General features: G+C 44.1%; 2 protein-coding genes across 2 annotated transcripts; one reads left to right on the top strand and one right to left on the bottom strand.

Moving 5' to 3' along the window:
* Positions 1-804: 804 nt before the first annotated feature.
* LOC138872126 (uncharacterized) lies at positions 805-16,314 on the bottom strand. The gene is made up of 13 exons (XM_070150179.1): positions 15,940-16,314; positions 15,730-15,858; positions 15,159-15,260; positions 14,516-15,025; positions 13,910-13,967; positions 13,714-13,777; positions 4,845-4,933; positions 4,484-4,724; positions 4,187-4,286; positions 3,868-4,059; positions 3,486-3,783; positions 1,374-1,606; positions 805-1,095 (listed from the first exon to the last, which is right to left on the bottom strand). The coding sequence occupies exons 1-13, from the start codon at positions 16,312-16,314 to the stop codon at positions 805-807; spliced, it is 2,682 nt and encodes an 893-aa protein (XP_070006280.1).
* Positions 16,315-25,827: 9,513 nt separating this feature from the next.
* Positions 25,828-26,490, top strand: LOC138872125 (uncharacterized). Its single transcript, XM_070150171.1, has one exon. The coding sequence runs from the start codon at positions 25,828-25,830 to the stop codon at positions 26,488-26,490; it is 663 nt and encodes a 220-aa protein (XP_070006272.1).
* Positions 26,491-26,697: the final 207 nt, after the last annotated feature.

Below are 26,697 nucleotides of genomic sequence, written 5' to 3'. Positions count from 1 at the left end.
TACCGACCCAATACGTAAGAGTCGTTGTCGCCAGCTTAGATTAGAAGGCATACCGACCAAATGCGTAAAAGCCTACAGGCCAGCCTAACAAGCCTCAGGGCCGATTTATAAACGTAAGGGTTTTCACTCGAAGGACAATTCATCGGGCTAATCATTCACAAACGTCAAAACTCAAGACAAAAAAATACCTACACAAGCAAAGGGAAATGCATGAAAAATGAAACTAAAAGTCTTCCTTATATATGTATATGTGAAATAATGCAATGCTCTCTGAGAGCCCTATACACAGAATCAGAAAAGAATTGCCTATTCTACTTTCTCCTCGGGGACTACGGCCCCATCGGCCTCTCCCTTATTATCTTCGGCATCAGATACGAGGAACTTGGCATCGTATTCATCCGCCTTGGCCCGCTCAATCTCTTCCGAGAAATCGAAGCCCCTAGCATGGATTTCCTCGAGGGTTACCCTCCGGGATTTGCACCAGGCATACTCATTACTTCTGCTCTCCCGATCGGAAGCCCCTCTCAACTCACCTCGAGCATCTACACCATCTTTTAAATAGACGAATACTTTCTTATCAGCCTTGGACCGAATTTCTTCAGCTTCAGACCGAGCGTCCACGACCTCAACCTTCATCTTTAAAAGGTCAGACTCGACACTTACAATCCTGCTCGTCTGGATCAAGCTATTTTCGCGAGCGTTCTGAAGCTGCACTTCGAAGGCGGAAGCCTTGGCCAAAGCATTTTTCTTGGCCGCAACTTAGGTATCTATCCGGGCCTTTAGCTCATCACACTCATACTTGGCCTAGCCAACTTCGCCCCGAAGGTGTTCGAGGTCCTCCGTCTTTCTCTGCAACTGAAACATCAAAATGTTAATCTCGGAAGATAGAGGAAGAAGCACGCATTCCCTCGAAACAAAGGTTACCTGTTTCTCAAGGTGGCCCTCGTAGTTTAGGCATCGATTCATCTCGTACCAAAGGTGTCTCAACTCCTTTCCCTTTTTATCACAAAGAAGCCTGAGGGATTTCTCCTCATCCAAGGCTTTCCGCAGCCTGGCTTCACGACGGAGCAACTCAGACTTGAGCTTGTCAAAAGCCTATGAAAAAGAAGCTCAATGAGAAAATGAAAATGTAAAATCAAAAAACCAACAAAGTCAACCAAAGCTCACCATAATACAAAGCCATTGAGCCTCCTCAAAGGTTGAGCGTGCATCTACTGGCCTGGTCTCACCGGCCCCAGTTGAACCGATCTCAGTGGGGACATGGTCGCTCGAGACCCCGCTTAATTAAGCTGACCCCTGGCCTCGAACATACCTCGAAGTACCTTCGACTGGAGGTGAAGACGGTGGTACAAAACTTGTATCCCTCGAAGTACCTTCAACGGGAACGGCGGAAAAGGAGGAGCCATTCTTCCGAGGCTAGAAGCCTTAGGTGCTGCAAGCTCAGACGGTACATCTCCTTTGAGCCTTCGAGCGGGGCTTGACTCGCTATGAATATCTTCGTCATTCAAAAATTCCTTTCGTTTGTTATCATTTCTCGGCCCCAAAGCCGACGATCCTTCCTCTTCTCCAAGGGGACACGGTCTCATCTCAGAATATTCTCCAATACCTGCGGTGATGGAGTTAATACACATAAAAAAAGTACCTTTAAAAAAAAATAGGTCACACATCACGTACCATGGTGTTTGTCCTCCCATCTACCTTTGGACAGATATCACCACTTATGTTTATCATAAGTTAAGCAAGCTGTCAGTTTCTGAGTTCAATCTGCCAGATCAGGGACCTCATATGGCAACCACTGGATCGTTGTAGAGAAGGAAAGAAAGACATAGTTATGGAGTCTACCTCGACCATGAACAAAATGATAAAAGCACAAGTGTACCACTTACATGTGAAATTCCATTTCTCTAGAAATGGCAAGAACTCTACAGGGATAATATCGACAGTATACACTCAGACAAATCGACTCATCCACCCTCGGTCACTGTCTTCTTCATTACTACAATAAAGTGTCGGGTGGATCGACGTCGTAGAGTAATCAGGCCTCGGTAATGTAAGGGCCAGTACAATCTAACGAGGTTGCCAAGGGTAAACTCGAGCCCAGCTTTATCTGCAAAGTACTTTATCATTAACACTATCCTCCAAAATGAAGGGTGAACCTATGCCAGGGCAACCCGATATCTTTTGCAAAACTCAAGCACGACTCTGTCAAGAGGGCCCAATGTAAAGGGGTACGTGTATACGTTCAAAAATCCCTCTACGTGAGTCATGATGCTCTCTTCCATGGAAGGTGCTTGCGGTACCACCTTTTCTCCCCATCCGCAGTCTATCATAACCGCCTCAAGGTGTTCCACTCCTATTGATGAAAGAAACCTCGACGCATGTTCCCGATGGCCCTTAACATTAGGCGGTCTCTCTAACAAAAAGTCCCTCCTTGAAACAAAGCATCTCGAGGTTAGGTCACTGGATACTGGCGGTGTACTACCGACCGAGCGGGAAGTAGAGGCGGAACTCTCTGCTTCTTAGTTGACAAATTTGGGCATAGCATCCATAACTACGGTGAAACAAGAAGAAGGAGATGAAAACTTAAACGAAAGCTTTGAACTAAAGCGACGCAAGCACTGATGCAAGAAGTAAAAGCTCTACAAAAATAGCGAAGTCCTCAAATAAGAGGAAAGTAAGCTCGTATATAGAGCAAGCGGCGACTGCTCGCCTACCCTAAAGGCCAATTAATTCTGACTAGGCCATTATCACTTTTGGGGAAGTGTACTGGCGGGGCTACCTTGGCCACTTCATGGCCATGTCATACGAATGATGTTGTCATACGACATTCGAGGGGTCAAGATTCTCGTATCAGTCTAGCCTCGAAATTGTGCCCGATATCGAGGAGCTCTGTTGTTATAACTATAGGCTCTAAGGAGCCATCAATATAAATCTAAACCTCGAGATGGTGCCCAATCTCGAAGATCTCTGTCAAAATGAAAATAAGCTCTAAGGAGTTGTCGATATCAATCTAGCCTCTAGACGGTGCTCGATCTTGAGGACCTTTGATACTACAAAAGGGGCTCTAAAAGGGGGATCAACCTAGCCCTGGGATGGTTTCCGATCTCGAGGTCCCCTATTATACCAAGTAAAGCCTCTAAAAAGCCGAACATCAAAATTCAAAAGACTAGCTCTACATAAGCACTGAAAAATAAAGGATTTGAAACAAAAGTGTCTCTTTGCATTTCCAAAAATATGTTTACAGATTGTATCTTTACATACTCCCTCGAGGAGCCCTCACACAAAAGGAAGAAATAAAGAATTACAAAGGACGATGTGAGATTATTCCTCGCCCTCGCTACCATCTGAATCACTTCTAGAGTCCTCATTTGAAGTAGTCGAAGGTGCCGATCTTTCCTCCAAAATTCTGGCTTTCTCAATCTCAACAGAGAGATCGACACCTTCGGCATCTTCTTCCTCGAAGGCCTACCTCCGAGCTTGCAGACGAGCATAAGCAATGGTCCGAGCCAACTTCTGCTCGACCTTTTTCGATATCTCCCTGGCTCGAGCGTTTGCAGTAGCGGCATCCCTCTTGTATGAGGATGCATCTTCAACGGCCTCAGCCTTGGCCACAGATAGTGCACCAACCTCCTTTTGAGAATTTCCAAGAAGTTCCTGGGTCAAGGCCAACTCTCCCCATAGAAGGTCTTTTTCCGAGGTCACGACCCCATTCTGTCTTTTCAGCTCGAGGATCTCTGCATACTTGGCTGCAACCTCTTCCCAAAGTTGCCCCACCAGGGCATCCTTTTGCCCAATATGTAAACGGGAAACAAGATCATGAGCATCAAGTTATAAGAAAAAAGTATGAGCATATGAATGTCGTGTTACCTGCTCGGCAAAGCTAGTCCTTTCCTGGTGCACCCCCTCCAGGCTTGCCCGAAGCTCACCCAACTCCTCTTCCTTTCGGGCGGAGGAAGCCTCTGACTTATTTAGCTCCAAGGTGAGCCTCTCAAGTTCCTTCTCACGGCATGAAAGCTCGTCATGGAGCTTAGAAAAGGCATGGTCATACAACTTCTTGACCTACAACAAACGCAAAAAAGTTGAGAAGACAAGCTAAAAACTTGAAGTGCAAATGGTATGTCAAGAATATTACCTACTGTTGAAGCTTCTCAGCCTCCTCAAAGTCTGTGTCCACATCGATGCTGACGAAGTAATCCTCGAGCACATCTTCCTCTCTATGAGAGGCCCCCACAGCGGCAGTACCCGTATCCTGGGCATCCATAATTTCCCTCGGTGAAAGCAAAGGGCTGAATTTAAAGCCACCCAGGGCATCAATTTCTTTAAGGGTTTCGTCTCGACCCTAAGAAACTTTGGTTTCAGGCCCTCCGAAATCGCCAGCCAAGGTTTCATCGGTACAGACTATACCATGTCCGACTTGAGGCTCGAGGACTATGCCCAAACCCTCCTCGAGGGTCTCTCTAGTATGAGTTTGACCCGCATCAACCTTTCCCGACCCAACGGCCTTCTGGACAACAACTTATGGAGCATCAACACTCCATCTTGCCCATCATCGTCATCATCATCCTTACAAAGACTTGCTGCGGCAGTTGAAGTCAGGATCGTGGTGTCGATCTTAGTTGGAGACTCGGTTGAAGCCTCCTTCTTCCTCTTCTTACCCTCGCCAGGTTTTGATATTCCTTCTTTACTAGGAAGAGGTGGCCTCATCGACACACCTTCCTCGAGACCTACACAAGCATGGTGTATTAAACTCACCACCACAAAGAGTACTCATAAATAATATGGCAACGACGGTAAGAAGTTCTTACTATGGTTCTTAGCCTACCACCGCATCTTGGCCAAATCACTCCAAGCACGCTCGCCGTAAGGAAAGGCAGAGTCTAGCTGTCTGATCCACCCCGAAAGGTTCTGAACTCCGTCAGGTACCAAACGGTAGCTGCATAGTCAAAAAAGATCATTTCAGAAGGTGAAAGAAGGGCCAATAAAACGTACTCAAGGTAGGGACACTTACGCTTTATGTTCCATTCCTCCAGGAATGTCATCCTATCAGCCAGGATGATGTCCTATGTCCTTACTCTAACAAATTGGCTCATCCACCCCCGGTCTTTATCCTCAATGATGCTCGAAAAGAACATCTTCGTGGATCGAGGATGAAGCTTGATCAAACCTCAAAAGAGACGAGGGTTGTACAACCTAACCAAGTGATTGAGGGTGAAGGTCATTCCCTCGACCCGATTGGAGAAATATCGGAGCATGTAAACGATCCCCCAAAAAGAGGGATAGATTTTACCAAGTATCACTCGGTACTCATGGCAAAAATCAAGAATCATCGGATCTATCTTCGGGGAAGAAGGATCTATGGGACCTAGAGTGAATGGGTATTTATGTACGCTGAGGAAGCTAGATTGTGGTATACTATGCTTTCCTCAGGTTTGGGGATCTCTACTTGCACTACCTCCCCCCATTGGCAGTCCTCCTTTACCCTCTTTGTGTCGGTCACCACGTTGTCGTCCCGAGACATGGGCTCGCATCGTCCCGGTGTAAAAGGGGGGTTTGCTATGGCAAAATCGGACACAGTGTCGAAGTGTCTAGGGGTATATTGTTCAATGCTCGGAGGTACTTTTGGTTTTCCCCTAGACGGGCGTGATGAAGAAGCAGCTCCCTGTTTTTGGGGTACCGTTCTGGAGGTTCTAGCCATAACTATAAAAATGGTTTATGAGGAAGAGGATGAAGAGGCAAGCACAAAAAGGAGATGAATGCAGAAGATGGTGAGCTTAGCCCTAAAAACTTGATGTTGTAAAAGTGTGAATGGCAAAACAAATTGAAGTATTTATAGAAGCCATTTGGGCGATGTTTGAGGAGCGAAAAAGTCGAACCAATGACAGTTTGTGGGCTTCTTGATAATCGTGCTGACATCGACCTCTATGCAGCCTTTGAGTCATTGCATTTAATGCTCTAATGGGCTGATGTCATGGTGGGAATATCGAAGAGGCAAGAATTCAAGACCGTTTCTTATCATTTCACTCTAAAAAACGTGGGGACTATCTGTATACGGCTAAAATAGGAGAATCCAATTTTGGGATCATCATGGCATTCTATAGCTCGTTGCCAGAAGGCTCCAGGCATAGCTCGAGGTTTGATGAACTAAAAGGCTCGAGGCACAGCTCAACCTCAGGGCAGTACAAATTGGAGGCTATGATGAACGAGTGGGAAATTCCCAATGTGAATGGTTAGAGCTGACGAAGTCTATAAGAATAGTACAAGTCCGTACCGTGGCATTAAATAGCCATTTATCTTTGTATTAAATGCATATGTACTATGTTGGGATTCACCCCTCCTATATAAAGGGGACCCTTGTTATTTTTGGCATACATGATATTCAATACAAGAACAAGAACATTCTCTGTTCTCTAACTTAAACACTCTCTATTGTCTTTCCTTTGTTTTATTGCTTACATTTATTATGTTTCATTGATTGTTCTTCATTTATTACTCGTCAGTAATCATAAAGAGCCCTTATTAAAGCTCTTAGAACTCTTTGTCCTTCATCGGCTACACACAACCTGACGCTTAGCTTGACCTCGAGGCCCAGTATAAGCTCGCTCGAGACCCCGATTCTCGGCTACTCGGCTTGCACAGAGTTCGACCTTTGAGATCTCATTTTATTTTCTAGTCTCACAATTAGCATCTACTGCCTAATAACTAGCATAAAAAATCACGTATTTTTAGAACCACAAAATAAAATCTAATTGTAATTACCATTTTTTAGGTAAACATCTTTCTAGAACCCTTTTCCCCTTAATAAGACTTCCCATACTTTTTTTTACTCATTTATGACTTGCGGGGTGATTTGGAAGAGTTTGGGTTGAAATCAGAACACTTGGTTCCTTAAGGTTGGACTGAAAGGCCAAGTTTGACTTGAGTCAAAATTTTGAGTAAACGTCCTCAGAATCGGGATTTGAAGGTTCCAATAGGTTTGTATGATGATTTCGTACATGGGTGTATGCCTGGATTGGATTTTGGATGACTCGGGAGCATTTTGGCGCCTAATAGTGAAAGCTGATTCTTGAAGGTTTTTAGAAGTCCTTTAAATTTAGTTTGGAGCAGGTTTTGGTGATATCGAGGTCCAAACGGAATTCTGAGACCAGGAATAGATATGTACTATCATTTAAGACTTGCACACAAAATTTGGTGTCATTCTGAGTAATATAAGTATGTTTCAGCACATTAGAAGTAAATTGAACTTGAAGTTCAAAAGTTTGATTCAATTTTTTTTAGGTCATGATTCTTAGATTTAATGTTGTTTCGAACATTCCGAGAGTTCGAGCATGTCCGTTTTATGATTCCAAACGTGTTTCCATGATCTAGTGGGGCCTTGGGGACCCCGAGCAACAATCAAACGAGGCCCAGACCAAGTTGAAAGTTAGAGCAAGAGCTGAAGCTCCAACTAATGTCATAACCGCACCTGCGGTGGGTCAGCCGCAGGTGCAGGCCAAGAACCACAGAAGCGGCCAAGGAAGGGCAACCCAGGTGACAGCATGAGCGGGAGCCCATCCGCAGGTGCGACGCCAGCCAACCCAACCCATTTCCGCAGAAGCAAACCCTTGTCCGCAGAATCGGACCCTTGTCTGCAGAAGTGGGGGTGCAAATGTAGCCCAGTGATCGTAGGTGCAAAAACGTTGTAGCCAGTGCACTTCATTTAATACGGGACTTAGGCATTTTGACTCATTTTCACTCCATTGTTGGGAGATTTTTGGAGCTTCTTCAGAGGGATTTTCATCTAGCTTTTGGAGGTAAGTAATTTCTACAATATATGAGTTAAGTACTTAGATTATGGGTAGATTAACATGTATAAATTGTGAAAATCATGGATTTATAGAAAAACATAGGGTTTGGAAAGAATGAGATTTTTACCATGAAATTGACCATGAAACTTAGTGATAATCATATATTTATGTTCCTTAAGTTATGGGTAACAACTTTCATCGAAAATTTTCGGAATCCGGGCATGTGGGCCTAGGGGTGAATTTTAGGAATCTTGCCTTTGGGTTGGGTAACCACTTTGATAGTTAGAATATGAACTTTTGAACCTATAATGATTGATTTTTACACTATTTGGATAGTTTCGGATTGTTCGTATCCGATTTGAGGGTTAGAGCGCATTCTTCAGTTTGGAAGTAGGCTTTGAAGCAAGGTAAGTCTCTTTTCTAACCTTGTAAGAGGGAAATTTCCCCATAGGTGAACATAATTAATATGTGGTTATTTGTGAAGGCTACGTACGCACGAAATGATGAGAGTCCGTACGTAGTTACTATTCTGTTATGTACGGGTAGTTCTAGGTTTACACCATGCTTTATGGACACAATTATTTGATTATATGTGCTAATTGTAATGAAAGGAATTAAATTGAGGATTTCTGTGGATTTAAGGGCTTCAAGTTGAATTGTCTTCATTTTTGAAAAGAAACAAGAAAGGGTTATGATTTAAATAATAAATTATGTTTGACCGCGTCGCGTGTATGATTCGCGAGTGGGGTTATGTTTTGGCCGCGTTGCATGTATGATTCGCGAGTAGGGTGAATAAATGCATTTATGGTTGGCACCGCTCGACCCTCAGCAGTGCACAATTTACTTTTATGTTGGATTGGCCCGAACATCCTCGATTGTATTTGTATGTGATAATAGAACTGGAACTCTTTATAGTTTGTATGATTTGTTGCTTGAAAGGTCACTTGTTTCAAATAAAGAAAGTTCCTTGATTTCTTAAATATAATGGAAGGATTTTCCAGTTATTATTCTTGTTTGAGCTTGTTGTTATCTACATACATTATGATTTAAAAATTGGAACTTCATTTATTATATTGTTGGCCTTAGCAAGTGTCGAAGTCGACCCCTCGTCACTACTTCTTCGAGGTTAGACGAGATGCTTACTGGGTACGTATTTTTATGTACTCACTCTACACTTCTGTACTTGATTGTACAGGATTTTAAGCAAGTGCATCTGCCCATCAGTCCGGTGCGTAGACTTGACTCCCCAGTTTGTGACTTCCCGGTGAGTTGCCCTTTTGAGCCGTTCTGCAGCAGTTAAAGTCTCTCTTATGTCTTTATTTTCCTGTCTATTTCTTTTCGGACAGTAGGATAGTATTGTTTTGTATATTCTACTAGACTGCCCACATACTTGTGACACCAGGTCTTGACACACACACTAGTAGACTTATGATTTTGGTTTATGTATGCGGCAAAATCAGAGGGCCTAATTTCTTGCTATCAAGTCACTTTAGAAGAATGTATCGAGACCCCAAGGATATGTTGTTGCGACCGAGTTCCATCCCTCGGGGCTCTCGAGGCCCGACTCAAAGAAGACGAAGATCACGGCTACAGCAAAATGGGGAATTCCCAAGCATACAGCTAAGTCTAACAGAGCCAGCCTACCCAGAGCCTGTATCGAGGCATCGCATCTAGCCGTCCCATGTCCATGCTTTTGCAATCAATGTACGTTGTACTATAACTGGATTCCCCTCCTATATAAAGGGATTTCTCACTACTTTGTAAAGGGCTGTCGTTACTCCAACCACTCTACACAAGATCAATAATAACTCTCTCTCTCTCTCTTTTCTCTCTAACTTGCTCGCTCGAGGCTACTCTTTCCATTCATTGCTTTCATACTTGTTCTTCATTTATTGCTTGATATTGGCCATAAAGAGTCTTCTTTAATTATATCCTAACTGTTATCCCCTTCTTGGTTACCCCCGATGGCTCGATCTCGAGTGCAGGCATCGACCTCGAAGCCTTTCATCGATTAGTCTGAGGCCCGGCAACAAGCACCTCGGTTCAATTACCGTCCTGTCTTAGCTTGTATTTTGTCCCTAAACTTCACATATCTAGCATGTACTGCTATAACAACTAGCATAAAAATAAATCACGTATTTTTAGAGTCCTATTTATAAATTTAATTATTATTACCATTTTCACGGTAAACTGTTTGGCGCCCACCGTAGGGCTAAAAATTATAGTGATCATTTTCTTGTTGGTTTCATTACACAAACGCAAGTTATCTTTCACACTTTTTCTTCTCCAAGATCTTTTGATTTCAGGACAAAATGTCTGGCTCAATAAACAGGGTCGAGAATGACAACCTTGAAAACCACGGGGAAAGCCGTGTGGTTGTTGCAGTCATCAGTGTGCCACCGTAGAATTCCGATAACGCGCCTGGACCGATTTCAGCGGACGCGAATTCGCAGGACGCACAGCAGGTCGACGAAACCTCACACACCGACAGGAGAATACGACATGATGACCAATAAGAAGCCCAAAAAATCCTAGCCCAAGAAGAACAGGAAGTTAGTCTTCATGTTATTTTTGAAATGTTGCAGGCACAATAGTTGGCTATCGCTCAGTTGCAAAGCCACCCGAAGACTCCCAGCACAGTAGCGCCGGAAACTACTCCCCCGGCTGAACAGGTACCGAAAAGGTCAAGCTACAATGAATCAGTAACCAATCCTGCCATCGTGAAAATACTAGACCTCACTTATAACTTCAGAGTCGACCAAATCCCGGGCGCGCCCCCGGTCCTGAAGGGTGTAGATTCGAGAAAGTTCTTACAACGGCCATTCCTAGATGAAGCGACTTTGAAACCCATTCCAAAGAAGTTTAGAATGTCAGAACTCCCTAAGTACAATGGGACCTCAGAGCCCGACGAACACATTACTGCCTATACATGCGCGGTGAAAGCAATGACACAAAAGATGATGAGATCGAGTCCGTCTTATTAAAGAGGTACGGAGAGATGCTCTCGAAGGGGGCCATGATGTGGCATCATAAGCTTAGCTCCCAACACCATAAACTCACTTCCCATACTGGCGGATTCCTTCATAAAGGCACACGCTGGTGCCATCTAAGCAACGACGAGAAAGCCCAACGCATCCGAGATTAAGTAAAGGGAGAATGAAATGTTGCAAGAATTCGCATCTAGTTCGCAGATGGAATGAACTAAACTACCCCTGATCTCAGACGACTGGGCGGTGCAGGCCTTTACTCAAAGCCTAAATGAACAAAGCCCGGTGATTTCAAGGCAGTTGAAACAGAACTTGATTGAGTATCCAGCAAAGACCTGCTCCGACGCCCACATCTGGAACTAGTCACAAATCAGGGTCATGGATGACTAGTCGGGAGCCCCCTCGGGTTCAGTATACCCAAGGAGGCTCCTAGCAAAGAAACCGATGCCAAACAAAGAAAGTTACCGCTCGTACGCCGCAGATAGGAGGAGTGCCCCGAGGAATATCCTCGAGGAATGCCCCGAGGAATATCTTCGAGTAATCGTCAACAGATCCAGATTCAATAGGGACACGAGGCCAGCGAGGGTGCCTTACCCATCATGATACAATTTCAACATCGCTGTATCAGACATCGTGTTCACCGTCAGCAAAACGAGGGACGCCAAATGGCCCAGGCCTATTCAGTCAAATCCCTCTAAGAGGAATCACAGCTTGGTGTGTGAACTATATAATACGTACGTCTATGGTACCGAAGATGGCTGCCAGCTCCAAAGGAAAATAGACAAGCTACTCAATAAAAATCACCGCCGAGAACTGTCAAGCGATCTGGCCCGAGTTCAGTTCCGAGTAAGGAAGGCGGCCAAGAAGAATGAAGCAAATGGGATGCGACATATTACCATGATAGTGGATGAGCGACGACACTCTCCAGGAACTTATAAAGAGGAGGGTAAAAATCCCTGTCAACAGAGAAAAGTGGATCTGGGGATATATTCCCGAGGACGCCCTCACATTGAACAAAGAGGACACTGAGACCTTATCTCAACCTCACACTAACGCACTGGTAACCTTCTTCCTCATTCGATCCAATTCAAATAAAACATGTGCTCATGAATTTAGGTGGCTCGATCAACATTGTCGGGCCGAGGATGATAGGGCATCTTGGACCGCCAGACCAAATCACGTCCTCCTCTTGAATCTTTAGCGGATTCCACACAGCGATTGAGACAACGAGAAGAAAGACCATTCTCTCAGTTAGCATGGTCGGCATAAACCGAAACGCCAAGTTCTGTACCATCAAAAGAGGCGCTAGGCATGAACGCCTTATTCAGACGGTTGCGGACGCACTACGTGAAGGTAGTGTCATCCCCTCTTCGCCATAGGATGAAATCCCCCTCAAGGGACGGAATTAAAACCGTCGGCAGGGAACAACACGTGGCAAGGGAAGTGTTCGCATCACAAAACGTATTGCCAGCACCAATATCTCCACTCTCGAAAGAGTCAAGGAGTAATCAAACCATATATTCAGCCAAGCCCGATTAAACACAGCGGACGGCTGTACAAAGTCCTCGCTCCAAAATAGTAGGGACATATCGGGCCTCGGAACATCGCCTGCGCACCCCGCAATAAGGTAAGACCATTCTCCCTCCTTCGTTATTTTACACTAACCTGTATGTAGACACCCAGCCAGGGCGTTCAGAAGTGTTAACCCTACCCGAAGATCCTATGGCCTTAATGGCACACGTCGCACTCTTCCCTCTCGGCCGAGCTTTCGTCCCGAAGAGGGTCTCACCAAGAAGGTTCTTAGCGGGGTGACATGACTCCTAAGGAGGATCTGACAAGCTTGTAGGCTTCTTTTGCAATTAACCCCGAATGCTGGAAGGCACCCCCCTTTAAGATGCCATCCGCTTTGAAGGGCCGGGGAATGACAAACTAAGTTCCAATAGGAAATAATATACCGGGCCAAATGGTCAAAAGAGTCGTGCCCGTGCAGGCCGAGCTCACGACAACGAAACAACATGTACTTACGCCAAGCAATCAAAGAATATTTTTCGCTAAAAGCATCTTGTACTCCAAAAACAAATTCTACATACTCACGGCAAGGATCCTCCATCAAGTACGTCCTGAAATACTCGGAGAATTAGCGTCAACAATTTGATACCCACATGATCCCAGGGTCGAAACTCTGTGCTCGCAAGACATCAATGAGGCAATTTCGAGCTCATGAGTAACAGCTTTCGAGCCTAAGCAAACTCGATAACTCAAAGACTGTCGTCAATCACCATTCACTAAAAAACCAGAGGCCGTAACACCCCGAGCGAGCAAACTCGGTCTAGCCAGATCTATTTTACATAACAACAAAAAATAACTGTAAAACCTCAACAGGCATGAAAAAGTTGTAAGACCTCAACAAGCATGAAAAAACTATAAGACCTCAACAGGCATGAAAAAACTATAAGACCTCAACAAGCATGAAAATTTTGTAAGACCTTACTACAAGCATAAAACTCGATCCCGAAGTTCAGGCTAAATGTCGCATTTGTAAGACTCCCGAAAGGGCATACCCTCGATATAGACGCCTAAACTGCCACACTTGGGATCACAAATGGCTCCGGCCAAACACAAATGACTACGGTTAAAACAGCTTAACCAACCTGATTAACGCGACTTAGGGACGCCCGACCGTCGCTAACAAAATCATAGGCCATTACTTCGAATCTACTTCGAAAATAACCGATTAAAACAGGCTACCTCAACAAACAAACGAGCTTCGACAATGTCAGCTCCAAATCATAAGTCTTCGAGCTACTCAGCTTACGAGCTAAACCTTTCGAAGTGCTACAATATCACCGCTAATGACTTCAAATCGAGGTTCTTCCCGAACCGACAATAGGTCAGGCAAAATCATTTTATAAAGTCCTTAACGAGAGGAAAACAAATCCTACATAAGCCCACGGGCAAAAGCGTAAGAGCCATTATCGCCAGCCAAACGAGCCTTAGGGCCAGACACTAAAAGGTCGCAATTACCAAAAGCGTAAGAGCCACTGTCGCCAGCTTAAAATTTGAAAACTTGAGGATTAAAATGAGCTCGAGCCGTAACCCAATTTGGAGACCGGATCCAAAATAGTTAACTATACATACCTAAGGGCACAGTGTAAGAACCATCATCACCAGCTTCACGAGCCTCAGGGCCACATACCTAAAAGGTCACTTCGACCCAAGGCGTAAGAGCCATAGTTGCCAGCACAAAAAAAAACTTGAGGCTCAATTAAGCTCAAGTTGAAACCCGACTCGGAGACTGAGCCCAAAATAGTTAAAATCTGAATGCCCAAGGGCAAGGCGTAAGAGTTATTGTCATCCGCCCATGAAGGAACAAAAGCTTTAAGGTTAAGTAGGCTCGAGCCAAAACCTGACTCGGAGACTAAAAGCCCAAAATAGCTGAGCAAAGCATAAGAGCTCTAATGCTAGCTTGCTTTAAAAGCCACATTAACCGAGCATAAAAGAGCCTCCGGGCCTACCTGATGAGCTCTGAAACCATATTACGAATCTAAGGATTCTCGCCAACTCCGAAACCAGCCTGTCTGGTCAAAAGCAAAGCAAAAAGGGATACATAAGAGATAAAACTTCAGGTTTTCTTCTATTTACATATGCAAAAAGGTGCATTCTCCATCTACAATGCGCTCTGCGAATATCACATACGGAATGGCAAAGTCTACGCTCTGCTTCAGAAGGTTACGACCTACTAGCCTCATCTTCACTCTCTATGGCATCGGCAAGAAGTGACCGAGCATCGCGCTCGTCCGCCCTCGCTCGAGCCAGCTCTTCCGGGAGAATAAAACCCCTGGCACCGATTTCTTTGAATACCTCTCTTCGGGATCTGCAACAAACATATTCCTCAATCATCTTTTTACGACTGAGGGCCTTCTTCAACTCGGCTTGGGCATTAGTAGCATCCTTCAAATGAATCGCCATCTCGTGATCAGCCTTAGTCCGACTCAATGCTGCTTCAGCCCGAGCATCGACGATTTCAGCCCTCACCCTCGCAAGTTCGAACTCGAGCTTCGTGATCATATCTGGTTGAACTGAAACGTTGTCATGAGCCAAGCGGAGTTGGGCCTCAAAGGCGGGAACTTTATCCAAGGCACCCTTCTCCTCTAAGGCTTGAGCCTGCACCTGAGCTCTTAGTTCGCCACAATCATTCCTAACTCGGTCGGCTTCACCCCTAAGGTGCTCCAGAGCCTCCGTCTTTTTCTGCAACTAAGATAGGCAAAACGATTAACCTTAAAGGTTAAAAAATGAAACACGTACTACGAGATGTTACCTCCTCCATCAAATAGCTCTCGTAATTCGAGCTCTGGTATGCCTCATATCACCAGTGCATCAACTCAACCTCCCTCTCCTCGCAGAGTAGTCTAAGGGACCTACCCTCATCTAGAGCTTTCCGAAGCCTAGCCCCATGATGGAGCAGCTCAGACCTGAGCCTATCAAAGGCCTGCAGAAGGAAAACACGATAAGGAAGGCAAGACACGAGATGCGGAAGGACAATGTCGAAACTCACCATGAAGTGAAGGTGGTGGACTTCTCGAAAGTCGAGCACACTCCTGTTGGTCCAGTACCCTCGGCCCTAGAAGAACCAAACTCAGTCGAAGCATGATCACTCGGAGGAACCACCGTTCAGGAACTGAAGAATTCAGAAATAGCAAGCTCAGGCGATGTTTTCTCCTCGAATACACGGACCCGTTTGGCCCTGCTAAAAGCTCCATCGCACTGTGAGTGGAAATCTTATTTATCACCGTCGTCCCTTAGCTCAGAAGCCTACAACTCCTCCCCCTCTCCGGAGGAGCACAACCTTGCCCCTAGGGACCTTCCGATACTTACGACGGCAAGGCAAGTACAAAAGAAAGAGGAAAATATCATCTCAAATATACGAAGACCAAGGTAAAAGTGGAGTACGCACATACCTTGGTATTTCGCTTCCCATCTTCCCCGGGACACAGCTCGCCACCTATGCTCGTCGCAAGTCGAATGGGTCGCCAACCTCCGGACCCATTCGAGCAAATCGAAAACTTCGCTCGGCACCCATGAAGTTGCTACAGAAAAGGAGGAAACAGAATTACTAAACTGGTTTTTGCTACAAGCAAATCTAAGAAAGCATGAGACATTCCACTCACGCGCATAATTCCATTCCTTGAGAAGTGGCATGAGTTCCACGAGGATAATGTCAGTCGTTCGGACCCGGACAAATTGATTGACCCACTCTCTATCTCCATCTTCCTCATCATCAACAACAAAGGGCATGGACGAACGGCTGACCCCCGTATATCATCATCTCGGGCCAATAGGGACAGCGACAACAATGACAGGACAGCATAATCATGCTCAACAAAGAGGAGCTCAGGCAAAGGGCCACGACACGGCCTATTGCAACGCTGCCAAACAACCCTAAGGCCGTAGACTCCAAACATAGTGATCAACAATAGAGGATGATGGTAAGGATAAAAGGGTGAATGAGCAGATGAAGACACTTGGATAGAAAACAACGCCATAACGCCCCTATTTATAGGAGATAACGATGCGGTCATCGAGGACTTTGGAAGACTGATCGGAAGATGCAATTACTGCGTTCTTGAAGAACTGAATCGACGGTGGTACTTTCAACTTGGAGAACAGGAATCGACAATGCATTGAATGATGTCGAAAACACAAGTCCATGGGATGTCCTAGTTATCGCAAAAAATCATGCCATAGGTTGCGTCATCGATATGGCATCGTCATGAGAAGTCCGAGGAGTCGGGTGTCAGAGTTGTTTCCCATCGCTTTGTTTTGAGAAACGCGGAGACTATCTATATGCGGCAAAATCAAAGGGCCTAATTTCTTGCTATCAAGTCACTTCAGAAGAATGTCTCGAGACCCCGAGGACATGCTATTGCGACCATGTTCCCTCCCTCGGGGCTCTCGAGGACCGACTCAAAGAAGACAAAGATAGAGGATAGAGCAAAATGAGGAATTCCCAAGGCACACGGCTAAGTCTGACAGAGCCAGCCTACCCAGAGCCTGTATCGAGGCATCACATTTAGCCGTCCCATCTCCATGCTTTTGCAATCAATGTGCGTTGTACTATAACAGGATTCCCCTCCTATATAAAGGGAATCCTCACCACTTTGTAAAGGGCTGTCGTTACTCCAATCACTCTACACAAGATAAATAATAACTCTTTCTCTCTAACTTACTCGCTCGAGGCTACTCTTTCCATTCATTGCTTTCATTCTTGTTCTTCATTTATTGCTTGATATTGGCAATAAAGAGCCTTCTTTAATTATATCCTAACTGTTATCCCCTTCCTGGTTACCCCTGATGGCTCGAGCTCGAGCCCAGGCATCGACCTCGAAGCCTTTCGTCGATCAGTCTGAGGCCCGGGTAGCAAGCCACTCGGTTCGATTACTGTCCCATCTTAGCTTGTTTTTCATCGTTAAAATTCACATATCTAGCATCCACTACTCTAACAACTAGCATAAAAATAGATCACGTATTTTTAGAGTCCCATTTATAAATTTAATTATTATTACAATTTTCACGGCAAATAGTTTACTTACATGATTATGATTTATATTTATTGCTTTCATTTATTTATGTTAAATTTCAAATTCTTAAACTTTTTTTCAAATAAGGAGAAGTTATCACTTACTAATTTATTTAAAATGAGAATTCACTGGTTGATCAATGTTGGCTTGCCTAACAACGATGTTGGGTGCCATCATGGCCTATAATAGAATTTTGGTGACAACATGGTATCAGAGCACTAGGTTCACGTAGGTCTCACAAGTTATGGGCAGACCCGGTAGAGTCCTGTGGATCGGTACAGAAATGTATGTACTTATCTTTGAGAGGCTATAGGGTGTTAGGAAACTACTCTTTATTCATCTCCTATCGTACAGTTGATGGTATACTAAATTTCCTTCTTCTATTCTCTTGCAGATGGTGAAGAAGCATACGGCGAATGTTCCAGAACTGGGAGGAGCTGCTCCCCCCGTTACTACAGGCCGAGGCAGAGGCCGGGGGAGGGCACCAGCCTGAGGTAGGGAACGAGGGTGCCCCAAAGCTTCCCTAGTAGCACCACCAACGGATCCGGTGGAGGATCCCATCATCGAGGAGAGGGTGAGGTGCCTGTTCCAGAGACAGCCACGATGGATTTCATGATGGGACCAGGCTTTTAGGATGTTATGGGCGGTATGCTATGGTTCATGGACACTATGACTTAGGCTGGTTTATTTCCAAACCCAGCCACATCTCAGGCAGGAGGGGGAGCACAGACCCCTACTTCTCATGCTCCTGGGCACGCAGCTGTCATAAATCAGACTCCGGGTGCACTACCTGTTGGCGGTGCGCAGCCAATTGCTGCAGTAGCACCTAAGCCTAGACCAGCTGCGGACGGCGATCCACAGAAGCTACTAGACATATGGACTAGGCTACATCCTCCTATATTCGGGGGTGAGCGGCATGAGGATCCCCACGACTTTATTGATCGGTGCAGGGATAGACTACATAACATGAGGATATTAAAGTTCCATGGAGTAGATTTCACCGCTTTTCAACTAGAGGGCAGGGCCAGTAGGTGGTGGCAGTCTTACCTTCTTGGCAGACCAGTGACTCTACTCCCGTGACTTGGGATCAGTTTACACGGCTTCTATTGGACAGGTATATTCCACCCTCTTAGAGGGAAAAGTTGTGATGCCAGTTTGAGTAGCTCGAGCAGGGTTCGATGTCTGTGACCGACTATGAGGAAAGATTTTTGAGTTGTCTCACCATGCACTTACGGACGCAGAGAGAGTGCGGAGATTTGTAGCAGGGTTGCACCCCGGTATTTGGGCTAGCATGGCCCAAGAGGTTTTGATGGGTACTGACTATCAGCTAGTGGAGGAGATTGCTCGGATGATTGAGGGCTATCGCCAGAGGGGTAGAGAGCAGATGCAATAGGACAAGAGTACCCAATTCTTTGGAGAGTTTAGAGGTACCCCAGCTAGGAGCAGAGGTCGGCTTGGGAGGGTTTAGCCTAGCAGGCCCACATATCCAGCACCACCACCACCTCCTCGGGGTGCTCCAGCGCAACCTTATTTTAGCACTATGCCAGAGAGTTCTTACCGCCCACTAATTTATTAGGGTTCTTCTAGTGCCTATTTCAATGTCATGCCAAAAAGTTCATACCGCCCACAGCCATTCAGGGTTCTTCCAGTGGGTATTTGATCGGGGTCAGACTTCAGAATAGCAGTCTATGGTAAAGAGAGTTTGTTACGAGTGTGGAGATCCGGGTCACAAAAAGAGGACTTGATCTAGACTTTGGGGCAAGGCAGTACAGCAGGGCCATCAGCCCAAAATTGCAGCACCAGCCGCCCGGTCACCTAGCGGTGCGGGACAAGCTGGTAAGGGCAATCCTAGAGGTGGAGGTCAGGCAGGGGAAGGTCAGCCAGCTATTGTTCAGTCATGCGGAGGCCAGCCAGCTGGCGCTCCAGATGTTGTGATCACTGGTATTATTTCTGTCTGCGGTAGGGATGCTTCAATATTATTTTTCCAGGGTCTACCTATTCATATGTGTCATCTCTGTTTGCTCATTTACTGGACATTTTTTATGAGTTTGGGTACTCCTGTTTATGTGTCCACTCCTATGGCCGATTCTATAGTTTTGGGTCGGACCTACCGGTCCTGTATGGTTACATTCTATGGTTACGAGACTAGAGCGGACCTTCTGTTACTTGATATGATCGACTTTGAGGTCATCCTGGGCATGGACTAGTTATCCCCATATCACGCCATCCTTAATTGTCATACCAAAACTATTACTTTAGTGATGCCAGAGTTGCCGAGATTGGAGTGGAAGGGTTCCTCCATTAGTACGCCCAGTCGAGTTATCTCTTTTCTGAAGGCTCGACATATGGTCAAGAAGGGTTGTTTGGCTTATCTAGCTTATGTTCGGGACACCACCACAGAGTCTATGACGATTGATTTAGTGCTATTAGTCTGGGAGTTCGCTGATGTGTTTCCTTCTAACCTTCCGGGCATGCCGCCAAATCGTGATATTAATTTTTGTATTGATTTGGCTCCCGGTACCCAGCCTATATTAATCCCACCGTATCGTATGGCTCCTTAAGAGATGAAAGAGCTAAAGGAGCAACTTGAGGAGTTATTAGCAAAGGGGTTTGTCAGACTAAGTGTATCACCTTGGGGTGCACCAGTGTTATTTGTGAAGAAGAAAGATGTGACTATGCGGATGTGCATTGATACCACCAGTTGAACAAAGTTACCATCAAGAACAAATACCCAGTTCTGCATATCGATAATTTGTTTGACCAGTTGTAGGGTTCTAGGGTGTTTATTAAGATCGACTTGAGATTGAGGTACCATCTGTTGAAGATTTAGGACTTAGATGTTTCGAAGACTGCTTTTCGTACTAGATATAGCCATTATGAGTTTCTAGTGATGTCCTTCGGCTTGACTAAAGCCCTAGCGGCATTTATAGATTTAATAAACCGGGTGTTCAGGCCTTATATTGATTCATTTGTTATCTTCTTCATTGATGACATCTTGATTTACTCACATATAATGGGGGAGCACGAGCAGCATTTAAGAGTGGTGCTTCAGGTGTTGCGAGAATAGAAGCTATATGCTAAGTTCTCCAAGTGTGACTTTTGGCTAGAGTGTGTTGCATTCTTGGGGTTATATCGCGAGAGGGTATTAATGTGGATCCCAAGAATATTGTGGCAGTTCAGAGTTGGCCATGTCCCACTTTGGTGACTAAGATTAGAAGTTTCCTGGTGTTAGCATGTTATTATCGCCGGTTTGTGCAGGGCTTTTCATCCATTTCAGCACCTTTGACTAGATTTACCTAGAAGGGTGCTCCATTCCATTTGACCGATGATTGTGAGGCGAGCTTTCAAAAGCTCAAGACAGCTTTGAGCCTTTGACCACAACACCAGTTTTAGTGTTGTCTTCCGGTTCGGGGATGTACATGGTTTATTGTGATGCTTCACACGTTGGCTTGGGTTGTGTATTGATGTATAAGGGGAGAGTTATTACATATTCTTCCCTTCAGCAGAAGATTCACGAGAAGAATTATCCTGTGCACGACCTAGAGTTAGCCGCGATTGTTCATGCTCTTTAGATATGGAGGCATTATCTGTATGGGGTGTTATGTGAGGTTTACACTGATCATCGTAGCTTACGGCATTTGTTCAAGCAAAGAGATCTCAATTTGAGGCAGCGTAGATGGCTTGAGTTACTGAAGGATTATGATATCACCATTTTTATCATCCAGGCAAGGCAAATGCTATCGCGGATGCCTTAAGCAAGAAGGCAGAGAGTATGGGTAGCTTGGCATTCATTTCAGTAGAGGAGAGGCCACTAGCTTTGGACAATCAGTCCTTGGCTAACAGACTTGTGATGTTAGATATTTCAGAGCCTAGCCGAGTTCTTGCATGTGTTGTTGCCCAGTCTTTATTATTGAGGCAGATCAAGGCTCGGTAGTTTGATGATCCGCATTTGGAAGTTCTCAGAGAGACAGTACTATAGGGTAGTGCCAAAGAGGTTTCTATTAGCGAGGATGGTGTTCTATGACTCCAGGGTCGCTTATGTGTTGCTAATGTCGATGGCTTGAGGGAGAGGATTCTAAAGGAGGCACACAGTTTATGGTATTCTATTCATCCAGGTGCTATGCATATGTATCGTGACCAGAGACAGCATTATTGGTGAAGGCGGATGAAGAAAGACATAATGGAGTATGTATCTAGGTGCCTAAATTGCTAGCAGGTCAAGTATAAGCACTAGAGGCCAGGTGGCCTACTTCAGTAAATGACTATACCTGAGTGGAAATGGGTGTGCATTACTATGGACTTCGTAGTTGGGTTGCCGTGGACTTTGCAGAAGCTTGATGCAGTTTGGGTCATTGTCGACAGGTTGACAAGTCGGCACATTTCATGCTGATTGTGACTACATATACTTTAGAGAATTTGGCCCGGATTTATATTCGGGAGATAGTTCGGTTGCACGGTGTGCCTGTTTCCATCATATCAGATAGAGGCCCTCAGTTCACTTCACATTTCTGGAGGGCTTTACAGATTGAGTTGGGGACCCGTGTAGAGGTCAACATAGCATTTCATCATCAGACAAATGGGCTATCGGAGCGGGCAGTTCAGATACTATAGGACATGCTAAGAGCATGTGTGATTGATTTTGGAGGACAGTGGGATCAGTTCTTGCCTTTGGCCGAGTTTGCTTACAACAAAAGTTATCAGTCCAACCTCGATATGGCTCCATTTGAGGCTTTATATGATCGAAGGTGTCGTTCTCCCATCGCGTGGTTTGAGCCCACAAGGCTAGGTTATATGGTACCGATATGGTAAAGGATGCCTTGGAAAAGGTAAGGGTGATTCAGGAGTGATATTGTACAGCACAGTCCAGACAAAAGAGTTACGTATATCAGAAGGCGCGTGATGTATCATTTATGGTCGGTGAGAAGGTTCTCTTGAAAGTCTCGTCGATGAAGGGTATTATGAGGTTCAGGAAGAAGGGCAAGTTGAGCCCAAGGTTTATAGGCCCATTTGAGGTGTTGAGGCGAGTTGGGGAGGTTGCTTATGATCTTGCTTTACCTCCCAGCCCCTACGGGGTTCATCCAACTTTTCACGTGTCTATGCTTTGGAGGTATCACGTCGACTTGTCTTATGTGTTAGACTTCAGTACTATTCAGCTAAATGAGAGCTTGGGTTATGAGAAGGAGCCAATTGCTATTGTTGATAGACATGATCGCCAGTTGAGATCCAAGAGGATTTCTGTGGTAAAGGTTTAGTGGAGGGGTTAACCAGTCGAGAAGGCGACCTAGGAGTTCGAGGATGACATGCGGAGCAGATATCCACACTTATTCAACACTTCAAGTATGAATCCAAACTCGTTTGAGGATGAACATTTGTTTAAAAGGTAGAGAATGTAACGACCCGATCGGTCATTTTGCTTTCTAGAACCTCGTTCCCTTGAATAAAACATCCCGTACTTGCTTTTACTAATTATGACTTGGGGGATGGTTGGTTCGGGATTTGGAAGAGTTTGGGTTGAAATCGGAACACTTGATTCCTTAAAGTTGCCTTAAAAGGCCAAGTTTGACTTGAGTCAACATTTTGAGTAAACGACCTCACAATCGAGATTTGACGGTTCCAATAGGTTCGTATGATGATTTTGGACTTGGACGCATGCCCGGATTGGATTTTGGATGACCGGGTGTGTTTTGGTGCCTAATAGTGAAAGTTGGTTCTTGAAGGATTTTAGAAATGCCCCAGTTTTCTAGGGTTGTTGGATGCTCGAAAATGCTGTGAAGGCGCACAAGAATTTTGGGATGCTGGTGCTCGCCCTAAGGAGTGACCTAGTGGTTGGACAGATGGTCGGATGTTGTTCGAGGGATAATACTAGGGTGGATTATGTGGGGTTTGGGGATGTTCATGGAGTCGGTATTGAAGCTGAAAGCGTTTAGTAGGAATGTCCACTGGATCCTGTCGTTGGCGGGGCTCAGCAACATCTTTTCCATTAATTGGAGGACTATCCCGAGCAACTTGTTTGTTCCATCTGAACCAAAATTCTCTAATACTTTCCTTGGGTTTCTTTTCCATCTGAGATAGGGAGAAGCGGTATGGGACAATGTCTATATTGTATTGAAAGTGTCGCACAAAATCTTGCACCATGTCATCCCATGTATGCCACTAACCGACATCTTGACGAGTATGTCATTCCAAAGCTGCCCCAGTCAGGCTCTCGCTGAAATACGCCACCAGCAACTCATCATTCCCGCCAACACTTCTCATTTCGCTGCAATAACCCCTCAGATGGGCTACTGGATCTCCAAGCCCATCATACAAAATAAACTTTGGCATTTTAAACCCTTTCAGCTTTCTGGATATCTCATTTTGCTCCACTGTCTTAGAAGGCTTTGTAGTCTCACCGGGAGGCTCAAAATAAGGAGCGTAAGAGTATGGACCCGAGACCTTAAAAATTGGTTCTAGAGCATAGTGTTGGGCATTGGGGATTTTGAACACAATCTCGCTAGAGTATCAAGGAAAGGTAGTAGGTGGATGAGCTACAAAAACATGAGTGGTCAAAAGAGCGGGATATGAGGTGGTTCTCGGGAGTACAGTGTGAAAAGGTTGTGGGGAGATATCCTGGACTTGTGATAATGGTGGAATGGTAACAAGGCTTTCAGTATAGTTAGTGGGAACTGATGGTGGAGGATGCCCACTAATCCAAGCTTGGTATATTTCGGCCATCTGTGCTTTCAACCTTAAGATCTCTTCTTTCAACTCAGATTCTGACCCAACAACCTCCTTAGGAGGAACAATAACTCTTGCGTCCAGGTTTTTGCTAGTAATGGCTACCTTGCTCTTTGACCTTGTGTTGTATGGATGAGTTACCTTAAGAACCACAAACCAACCACCCTTATGCTCAATGGATATAACAAAAAGGAACAACATGGGGTCATCACATTAGCGTTAGGGCAGTTAACAACTAAAAATATCACATTGCGTGCAATGCACCTAGCAATATTTAACGGTTCTAGAATGACTTCGAGGGTCACAAGGTCACTTGGCATCATCCCAATTTTGTTCCCTTCAATCTTCTCTTTTCTTTCTTTTCCTAGCACTTGCTTGCTCATTTTCCTTCCTCTTTTTTTCTAATTATCACTCTGTTTTTTCCTTTCATTTCTCACATCCCGTAGTTTCACCTTTTTTTCTTCTCTTTTTTATGTTTTTTTATTTAATGATGATTCGATCGAACCCTATGTAGGTTGCCTACGTATCATGACGCCGCATGAATCAGATCTGTGTGTAGTTCGGGAAGATCGGGAACCCTATGTAGGTTACCTTAATGACTACTCCGATGATAAAAGAAAAATAAAGGAAGCAAATCCTTTTTTTTAATTTTCTAGACTTAAAGTTCTATAACCTATTCTAAACTCAAGCTTAACGAGCATATATTTTTTTCTTTTTGAAACAAATACTCTATGCAAATTATTAAGGAAAACAAACACTACAAGAGAAAAATATTTTTTGATTCTTTTTTGCTTTAGGAAGGAAATCTAATAAACCAAAGAAAAATATTTTGAATTTTCATTTGATATCCCTGAAAAATATTTTCGAAACGAGAAATGAACAAGATAAAAAAAATATTTTTTGGATTTTAGTTTTTGATTACCTAAGGAAGAAACTCTAAAGATAAACAACATATAAAGCATGTTTTTTTCTTCTATGTACAATATCCTAAATTCTAGTGAAAATAAAAAGAAATTTATTTTATATATTCATTTTTCATTAATTTCCCAAAGGAGAAACTAAAAAGAAAATCTTTTTGGATTTTCGGAATTAATATCTTAAAGAAAACGTTTAAAGAAGCACTAAAAGAAAATTCCTTTTTTTTGAATTTTTAGTCTTGATGTACTAATGGAAATAGAAAAGCAATTTTTATTTTGAGTTCTAGATATTAATTTCCTAAAGGAGAAACCACCTCAAAAATATTTTTTTTATTTCTAGAGTTAGTATTCTAAGGAAAATTTTTAACGTAAATATAAAACGCAAAATTTCTTTTTTTTTTGGATTTTTGAGTTACACCACACTTTTCAAATACAAAATAGAATGTACAATAACAAAAAACTCGACACTACTGTACAAAACTAAAAAGTAAAAGACGACATATAAAAGTAAAAACATACTCAAAATCTCCTAAAGCAACTCCTGAATGAGCGATCTTAATACTTTCTTGTTCCTGCAGATTTTGCGATTGATGATAACATACACAATGTTAGTGATGTGGGTGAGGATGGTCGATGGAATGTGGAAAGGTTATTGGAGGTCTTCCCAGAGGAGTTTGCAACACATATAATTGAGAGGGTTAAGCCTCCAGTTATATCTAATGAGTCAGATGTTCCTTTTTGGATGCTAGAAACAAAGGGTAATTTCACTGTAAAGTCAGCATGAGATTATTTAAGGAGGAGGGAGGATCCTAGAAGAGCATATTGTTTGATTTGGGTAAAAGGTATGCCTTTTAAAATTGCTTTCTTTATGTGGAAAATATGGAGAGCAAAGTTACCTCTTGATGACTTCATGCGCAGATTAGGCTATTCAATGGCATCTAGGTGTTGGTGTTGTGCAGAACCAAATGAAGAAACACTAACACACCTATTCTATACAGCAAATGCAGCAAGGACAGTGTGGAAATTTTTCCTAAACAAGGCAGGAATAGCAACAGAGGGACCGAGTTTGCATCAGGCAATAACAAAGTGCTGGACAACACCTGTACTTCCAAGAATTAAACCAATACTACAAGCCTTACCTTTGTGTATCTGTTGGGAATTATGGAAAAGGAGAAATAGCTTAAAACATGGTGAAGTTGTATCTGTTAGTCGGGTTATTTATCAGGTTTCCAACACATTACAATCACTGATAAAACTGAGAAAATCAGGACTGCACGTTCCTCATAAATGGCAGGACATGTTATTGGTGCTTGAGAATTATACTCCTAAGCTGCAATTTGAGAAAGTGCTTTGGGAGTTTCCATTGGAAGGTTGGATTAAAGCTAATACTGATGGTGCATCTAGAGGCAATCCGGGAAGAAGTTCGATTGGGGTGTGCTTGAGAGATGAATATGGTGATGTTCAGTATGCTGTAGGCAGGGAAATTAATGAGGGCTCAAACAATTAAGTTGAAGCTGAAGCAATGGTGGAGGCATTGAGAATATGCAGGTCATTGAAGTACTCTAACATATGGCTACATACTGACTCGTTGTTACTGAAAAATATAATAGATGGCATATGGAAACCTCCATGGAACATTGTGAAACAAGTGGAGGAAATAATGAGATTGAAGGAGTGATGCAACCTAAGAATATCACATGTTTTTAGAGAAGGG

Source organism: Nicotiana sylvestris, chromosome 1 (genome assembly GCF_000393655.2).
Source record: "Nicotiana sylvestris chromosome 1, ASM39365v2, whole genome shotgun sequence".
Lineage (NCBI taxonomy): Eukaryota > Viridiplantae > Streptophyta > Magnoliopsida > Solanales > Solanaceae > Nicotiana > Nicotiana sylvestris.
The sequence above is the reverse complement of the archived record's forward strand: the minus strand, read 5'-3'. Positions and strand labels throughout refer to the sequence as shown.